General features: G+C 37.9%; 1 protein-coding gene across 1 annotated transcript; it reads right to left on the bottom strand.

The window, feature by feature from the left end:
• Window positions 1-2726: 2726 nt before the first annotated feature.
• On the bottom strand, window positions 2727-6106 carry hoxc11a (homeobox C11a). Its single transcript, XM_023798973.2, has 2 exons — window positions 5221-6106; window positions 2727-3750 (listed from the first exon to the last, which is right to left on the bottom strand). Exons 1-2 carry the CDS (start codon window positions 5906-5908, stop codon window positions 3518-3520), a joined length of 921 nt encoding a protein of 306 aa, XP_023654741.1. The 5' UTR covers window positions 5909-6106; the 3' UTR covers window positions 2727-3517.
• Window positions 6107-9261: the final 3155 nt, after the last annotated feature.

Below are 9261 nucleotides of genomic sequence, written 5' to 3'. Positions count from 1 at the left end.
GCGTGTTCCACCTTTAACTTACTGCAGCGAAAGCATAGCGACAATCTTCCAGCTTTACGGCTGGTTGTTTATACCTCATTTGAGGTCGAGAATAATACAGAAGAAGACGAAGAAGACCTCTACCACCTCGACAACAAGAACAACATCTGCAATAAGACTTCCACACCACCTCAACAACAACAATAATAACAACAAGAATAAAAATGATAACAACAATAATGATAATAACAATAACAATAAAAACAATAATAATAATAAGAAGAAGAATAAACGACATTATATTAAATTTAAACATCGTGTAATGTTAAGAAAAACGACGTTAACTGGGTTTTGATTCATTTGCATTAACCTTCATCAATAAATTAAGTTGGTTGAGCTGAAAAGAGCTTTATTGGGCCTATCTGTATTTCTAATGAAAGTTGCCTTTATCTATATGTGGAATTAAAACATGCTACTACAAATAATTTAAAGTAGTACATGGAAAACAAAGCAACGCCTATGGCGGTTTATTTAATATAAAATGTTTACCTTGCGTCTCCGAGATAATCCTCGCATACCAGTCAAAGAGTCAAAACGGAGCTTAACATAATAAATTACAACACGACTCAAACCCAAAAGTTCGTTTGTCAACTTGTTTGTGTTTCTGTTCTCTTTGACAATACGAGCAATATGATAAAATGGCATTAAAAGTCCAGACGTGTTTCTTCAAGTGTGCCAACATCACCTTCAGTTGGATTGCTGTTGGATTGTTTTAGGTCTTCCCGCCATCATTTCCTTGTCTACGTCAGATGTCTCACTTCCTTGGTATGGCGTTACCTTTATATTTCCACATTAGCGAATAAAACCCGAATATGCTTTGTGTTCACAAGCAGCGATCAGTTGACCATTCGCTTAAACGTGTCACTGTCACGTCTTAACCCAGAGTGGGTCTTCAGAATTTGTTGATTACGCTGGTTGCGTAATGGATTTAACACACTGTATAAACAGAACCAGAGAGCGAATACTAGATCGACAGTGCCCCCGCTGTCTGGTAAGCAGCGCGACAACCGTTACGGTTGGAGGACGGTGACGACGGGATGGGAAAGGAGAATCCGATAAGTCAAGTACGTCATCAGCCCAGGGCCAAGGTCCTCGGTGGGTGTGACAGGCAATGTATGCTAGCCTTGATCGCTGGCCATGCGTCTCCCTCCGATCTCTTGCCCTTCCTAGCCACGCCACACGCACGCATCCCTAAAAGCATGCCCCCCTTCCCCTCACTCGCTTTTCATGAAGTTTGTGTGGATGTAGATACACAACATAGTGACAAATACGAATGCAGACCGTTGACTTTCCTCTCCTGTCGTTTAAAACGCCAAGTATCCTGTACAAACATGCGAAACGGAATGAAACGGAGCCACTTGTAAAATCACATGCCAATATCATATTAAATTTTCCATGCGTGAAAATATTACATTTTACTGGGATAATAAAGTGTTTTACAGAGCGCGTTAAATCGCTCCGTACAACACGCGAAGTACCTGCTGACGTTTAATATTAAGGTCAGCAGGAACGGGTTGCTGCATTTCCAGACATCGCAGCCTTTCATTAAATCTCAGTTCCTCGTCATATTTCTGAAGAAAGCTTCGCCGCCTTGTGGCACACGGATAAAGGCGACGCTCTATACATTAGCCATGCTCAAAGGCAAAAAGTAGTTTCTTCCGCTTTTCTTTACCCAGCATAAATACACAACATATGCCGACCCTCTAAAGCAAAAAATCACTGCACTGTATTTTGTGAATCTATATTTCCGTCTGTAATGCTATACCGTTCAAAATTAAAATATCCCCCATCCCCCACCACACCCCAACACACACACCCCTTCCTTATTCGGCTCATTCCTCCGTCATTCTCCAGCAGCGCAGTTAAGCTCCACGTGGTCAATAAAGTAGGGTTTATAGGCAATTTTAGTGAATCGGAGTGGATGGAGAACTTTGAACTAGCCTGAGTTTGAAGATGAGGAAGTCATTCATGAGGCTGGGGCTGCATGGGACGAAAGTAAAAAAGGTGGAAACTGAGCTGTGGGGGGGCTAGTTGAACGTGGGTATACTGGTGCTTATGCTTGTGTATTTTTTACGGACAGACAGTCTTATTTGTTTACTATTTACAGCGGAAGTGAATGTCACTCTATGAACAGACGGTGCAATTAAGAAGGAAAATAGCTATTTAGTGGCTCTGCCTTTATGGCAGTGTCTAGACGACCATTGGAAAACCTATTTAGTGACCCTAAAACGTTTTCTCCTCCACAAGTCTCAAGGAGAGCGGCTTTGCGCATGCACAATAAGAATTCAGTCTGCATAGTCCACACCCTTCCCCCAACACGCAGACCTAGAAACGTTTGTAATCATAATAAACTGTCATCTTTTTCATCTAATTTATTTAGCGGAGTGAAACAGGTATTTATAGTTACATTCATAATTTCCCACTCAAACAATCAATTACCAGTCACGCATTCCACCTTATTGTGGGCAATTTTGATGATATGCAATTGTGTGCACAACTTCTCAGGATTCGTACAAAACTCAAATCGTCAGAATAGAGATTTTTCCTTACAAACCCGGCGAATGCATGTCTTCACATATCGCTATGTTAAGCGGATATATAGTCTTTATTTATTTTATATTTAAGTACGTCTCCAGTGGTGCGCGGCGTCTGTCAATATGTTCATGCTTAACAATAAAGGTAACAAATCAGATTTTCAGATTTCTTTTATTTTAAGTTATTTCCACAGTATGTGTACCATAGGTGGATTCTTCGTCCCGTATTGCAAGTCAAGAAAACATCAAGCATTGTTTTAGGGGTTATAGGAAAACTACCAGTTTTGAAGGGAAACCCGTCAGCATAAAATATGTATTTACATTCAATATAGAGACTGTGCATATTGCGTAGTATTTTTTATATATTGGACAATAAACTGTAGACGTCCAAGTGAAAACCAAGCAAGAAGAAAATATAAAATTGCAAACAAAATATTTGGCTTTGTAACTGTATTTTGGAACATTTCATATTACGCAATAATAGGAAATACGCAACAACACAAAAAAAAACAAACAAACCGAGAACAGCATGACTATATGACAGACCGCATTGATTAAATCGGTGTGTGTGTGTGTGTATATATATATATATATATACACACACACACCGATGTGTATACACATGTACACAAAAACGTTAACCACATTCAATGCAATGTTAATCGTTCTTTTCTGTTATTGAATATAAAACAGTCCTTTACATTTGTTGTTTTTTTTGGGTTCGTAATGGTTAAAAGGGTTTTTCTGTCGTCGTAGCACAAGATTTACCCAATGATAACAAATTGTTGTACTAAGTGAAATGGTCTCATTTAAAAGTATCTTTATATTTTTGTTAGAAAGAATGATTTCAATAACAATGCACAAAGAAAATGTGCTGAAACAACACAGTTTCTGAATTACGTAAAATTATTATTTTCACCATCTGCTGTGGCTTATTGTTCACTTCACAATAAAGGATTTCCAGAAAAATACTGCAATCGATCTCTACTCAGTTTCTTCTCTTTCATTCTGCGGTTCTGGAACCAAATTTTGACCTGTCGGTCGGTGAGATTCAGCATTCTGGACAACTGAAGTCGCTTTTCTTTGTTAATGTAAACGTTAAAGAAAAATTCCCGCTCCAGTTCTCGAATCTGAAACTTTGAGTATGGACATCTCTTCTTTCTCGTCCGAGGAGTACCTTGGAGGAAAGAAATAGAAAATGCAAAATCAATAACGTGTAGCTGTGATAGTTTTCCTCACCGAGATCGACTGTTATATTCTACTCAACTGATGGGCAGATATGGAGGAGCCAGTTTAACTGTGGCCACAGTTACATTGAAACAATATAAGGTAACTAAGCTCTCGCCTTAACATCACCGAATTTTCTGTATATTCATTTGTTGTATTTGTTTGGCTTCAATTTTCTTAAAGCCACAAATTCCAGGTTTTCTTCAGATATGAATTAATTAATAAACAGATTTATTTAGTACAAATAATCAAATGTTACGTAGTTATCGACATTGTGTTTACGCCAAGGGAAATACTACGTACTTAAAGTCGCCCAAGCTTTTTAAATGATCATAATTCCAAATAAACATTAAGTGCATTAAACGTCAAATTATAAATAAGTTATGGAACAAATATGAAACTGAAGAGAAGTAGAAAATAGAGAGTTATTGTACAGATCAACGACATAGTTGAAATTATGCAAAAAAACGTTCTCATACGTTTCTGTGGTGATATTTGGCCTAAGATCAGTTGAAAAAAATCGCTTATTTTGAAAATGAAACAAGATTTACATTGCTAAACAATTTTTAAGCAGAACAAGCTTAAAAAAGATCAGACTGATCAGGCTGCGTACAATGTTAACTACAAAAAACACAATAATTAAATATCCTCCTGGAATAGGTCTATGTGCTTTTAATCTATGTATCCTTTTTATACATCTATTTATTTTTCTACACATATCACACTGTTCTGTCGTGTAGCATCACATACACAGCCACCCTCGCTATTTATGAAATACGTAAACTGCTAGGCTGTTATGCCGGAAAAAAAGATGGACACAGACGGGAAGTCAGACAAGCAAGGAGATAGATAGACAGATAGATAGATAGATAGATAGATAGATAGATAGATAGATAGATAGATAGATAGATAGATAGATACGCATCAACTTATGACAAGCATGAACTTAAAAGTCAAGCAATACAGCAGTGGAAGACGTGTTGTAGGCTACTGATTCTTGCTGTCTCAAATTTTAATTTCCACCATCGCGCTCTGTATCATGCGTTTGGTAGTTTGCATACAAGTGTTACAAGAAAATTCACAGGACGCCAACAGCACTGTTCTGCTCAATTGATTTTTACTCTCGGCAGTCCACGTAGAGAATCCCTTAAAATGCCGACGCAAGTTCATGATCAAAGTTAGCATTTGTCACAATAGTGCGCTCTTAAAATTTCACAGACTCTATGATAGCTACGCCTGTGTATAACATCCCCGTTTTTCAAAGCGCCTTCCCATCGTAAAAATTCTTCTCGTTGGAAGAAAGAGCTTTGTAGGTAATAATAAAATCCTTTGAATGCTTATAAAACTCCACATAAAATCTGACCGACAAAACACCGGGCTAGTCCCTTAACCTTTCCCCATTTACAGCTTCGGTACCTACTAGAGTGAGTGTTCTTGTTTGCGCTGCCGTCCTTCGTCCCCGAAGAAGCACATGAGCCCGAAGTAGTGCGCTCTTCCTCATCCTCCGGCTCCTTTTCCGGGTCTGCAGCGCCGGAGAGCGTGGAGGGCTGCAGGGGCTCCGTTTCCAACTTGTGCGCCTCGTTCTTTTGCAAGCAGTTATCTTGCTGGCTGTCCGTACTGCAGTACGCGCTCTCGAAAAAACGGTCGAAACCTTGAGGGAGTACGTTGTTTTTACCAACTGCGGAGTAAAAACCTGTAGGGGGATGATTGGAGCTGGGATGGTGATGGTGGTGATGGCTGTAGACACTTTCGTTTTTCATAAACATTTCTGTCATGGTGGATGGCGGAAGACAGTCCCTATGCACCAAGTCTTCTCCTGTGTAGCAGGATGCATAATTGCTCCTATGGTGCCATTTACTGGAGGGGTCCAAGCCATATGAAACGTCCCGTACCGGCTGTACTTGAGATAGATTTGTGGAATAAGGGTAGGTGATTTGCCGCGTTGGGGCCTGTGGTAGAAACGAGGAGACCGCAGAAAATTCAGGGACGTAATAGGTACAGCTCGGGAGGTAGATATTTGAAGCGCAGCCGGTTCTGTCCCCAAATTCGGAAGTCCTGTCTTTGCGCGTCTGGGAGCAGAAGTTGCCCAGATTCACAGAGTTAAACATCTTTCTCTCGTTCGATAGATGTTTTGGATTCGCACTGTAGAAGGAGAGAATTTGGGAAGGCGAGATGACGCGCTATCCGTCTAAGTCGCCCGAGACACGTGATCGAAAGTAGATATTGTCATATATCAATTTGGAAACACTTAGATGCGTAGGAGTGGTTCGCATAGGTACGATTTAGGAGGTTCAAAGGATTAGTTTGAAACATGGCACGAGTATAATGAAAACCAAAAGCGCATTTCGAATAGATTCACCGCACCGTTGTGGCGTATAGGACTCAAACCGTTTTCTAAACAAGAATTCACTTAATGCGTATGTTATGTAGCATTGCACTCTAATGCTGTAGAGGTAAGATTTATTATTATTATTATTATTATTATTATTAGTAGTAGTAGTAGTAGTAGTAGTAGTAGTAGTAGTAGTGTTATTACTATTAGTATTATTATTGCTACTGCTACTACTACTAGTACAGCCATGGCCAATTATATTATTGTTAGTTCTGCTGCTATATTCATCTGGTGTCGTCGCTACTCATTACACGTTAATCGTATTCTTTTATTTATTCTGCAGTATAATATTTGATGCAATTAGCGTCATACGTTGTTCTTGTCCAGAATACAATTCCCCATAATAAGTCCCTATAAGTCCCAATAAAGTCATCCTTATTGATAAGTGCTCATGTTAACTCCACTTTCAGGTCGGGGGAAAAAGGAGGATACAAAATTCACTGCTCGTTTTTACACTCTGTTTTCAGGAGATACAAGTATATCATATCATCATTCACCTTATCTGGTTTGCGTGCAATGAATTGTATTATGTCAAGTTCATTTAAACTCGCGTAATCAAAAAGGAAATAATTGTCTTCACTGGTATGATGCCCAAATGAGTTATATTTCCTGAGACCATTATTTTTTTTTTGTTTAGTAGAAAGTTCATTTTCTACTCTACGAATCATAGCCTCCCCAACCCCAGTATCTGAAATAATCTGCACTGCTGTAGTTCAGAAATGCATTAAGTGCGAATTTTTTTATTTTATGTTTATTTTTAATCCCTATATCTCTTATTCAAATGAAGATTGAGGAGCGCATTTCATAAAATTGTAAAATGTAATGGAAATACCAATAAGAAAATAAGTTTATATGACATTTAAACTCTATATAAAATTCCCCAATAATTCCTGTCTACCCCCCCTAACCCCACCCCACTCCACCAACCACTGCCACCAGCACCACCAGCACCACCATCAAGAACGTTCCTGGAAGTTTACAGGTTACATTTATAAGAAAGCTTTGTAATATATCTGGAAATGAGTTTAACAGTTTAGAAAGACTGCTTAATACGCAGCTTCGGTCAGGTTTGTAAAGAATGAAGACACAGGACAGCATGAGCAGCACGAGAAAGAAAACACGGAGACAGAGGAGGGAAATAAAGACGTAGATAAACGTCACATATGAAGATTATTCACGGTTTACATATACATAAAGATGAATTTAATGTCTCGAATGGAAATCATATACGGGCTTGCATAAATAAAAATGCATTTAAAAGTCACGTACAAAAATTATTCACGGATTATACAGAAATGCAGATTTATTCAGCCTTCGCGCTTGTTCGTTATAGGATGCAATATTTGCACCTCGAAGTTGTATTTTGTGAGCCATAACAACGTTGACCGTATTTTGTGTTATTAGTCTGATGTCTAATTAGCTTATATGTCTACAAAACCAGCTATTCGTCATTATCCTAGTGCAGGAAATCATTAATCGAACTAGGCTTATTTTACATCTGTAATATTATATCCCTGTTAATAATCTAGTTTATAAAATAAAATTAAGCTGAAATTCACCATACACACTTTGCTACTCTGATAAAACTTATTACATTAAATACTGGCCCCATATTCATATACGTTAATTGCGTTGTTTGTACACATATATCCAAGGGGGTTTCTAGCTATTGAAAAGACCAGGTTTCAAGTTTACCTGGGGCCTGACTTTTTTTTTGAAGGAAGACTGGCACCGGGACTAAAATACTCAGGGTTTAAAATACTCAGGAGTATAGACCCGAGTGATCGGACCTAATGGTGCCCATGCATATATTTTCATATTTGGAATTCTTTAGAGTTTTAATTGATGCTTAAAGATTTCAAAACATTGTAACAAACCTATTTTAAAAGCTCACTGTGCTACCTTTGGGGTAAACCTTTTATTACGGTATTAAACAATCTTGTTTGTTGCGACCAAGTGAATCAAAACGCTTGGAAGTGCTTATAGGACCTATGCATTTATTTCTATGGGTTTCACATGAAAATACTGCGGAGCAGAAAATCAGCTCAAGCAGTATATGTAGTGCAGCATTGTAATAAATCTGTGTATATGTTTAAATATACGCATATCCAGTTCCCAGTCATGATAAACATATAGTATTTGCCAAGAATTGTTACAGATGGTTCATATAAATTGTAATTTTGCTGTAAAATCGCAGGGAATGATGATTGATATTATTTTATAGAATTGCGCGCAGAAATGTAACCAGTTTATTAATACGGGCCTTTTTATATAATAAGAGACTAACAAGCTGCAGGCGATTCTGGAGCGTTTCGCGAAAGCGGCGCGAAACTGTTAGCTTCTCTAAATCCTCCTTTCAGCAGACAGAATCTTGTATACAAACACATACACAATGCAGACAGTTATCCCGACGCGGCACTTGAATTTGACCACTAAAATCCTTTGGATACTGTCATAAAACCCTGACTGACCACAGTGTAGCCACGAGTTTTTTTTTTTTTGTTGTTGTTGTTTTTAAATAACAAAGAGGTAATCCACACATCAAAAACCAACAAATAAACGAACAAATATATATATATATTTGATTATTTTTTGAAGGAGTGTACTTAAAATCACGATTTCCTCAAGTAGCCTACATAACGTATCAAAATAGATTTAATATACTGGAGCACCACTTAAAGTATGAAATATCTTTTTTAGACACCAAATCGGGCAGGACACACGTAAATGCGTATCTTTTGTACTTCCGCGTGAGCTCGCGAGTCCTGGATTAAGTGGGGATTTGTCCAACGTAATACTGCAAATGAAGTATTTGATGACGCAAACACCATGTTATTTTGGCAATTTAATTGTTGTAGTTAAAATAAGTACATCTAGTAAAAAAACAATGCAATTATTTTATAGAATATTGCTAGTCAGTGTAACATTGTCACAGTATAACATTAGACATGCTGCAATATCAATTTGAAATAACTCTCTTCGAATCCATTCATTTAAAAAACGAAGGACAGTGATTTCAGAGAAAATTGAGAAACTTGTCTTTTTAATGTCAGAACAATTAAATTCCAT

Source organism: Paramormyrops kingsleyae, chromosome 18 (assembly GCF_048594095.1).
Source record: "Paramormyrops kingsleyae isolate MSU_618 chromosome 18, PKINGS_0.4, whole genome shotgun sequence".
Lineage (NCBI taxonomy): Eukaryota > Metazoa > Chordata > Actinopteri > Osteoglossiformes > Mormyridae > Paramormyrops > Paramormyrops kingsleyae.
This window is presented reverse-complemented; position numbering and strand designations above follow the sequence as displayed.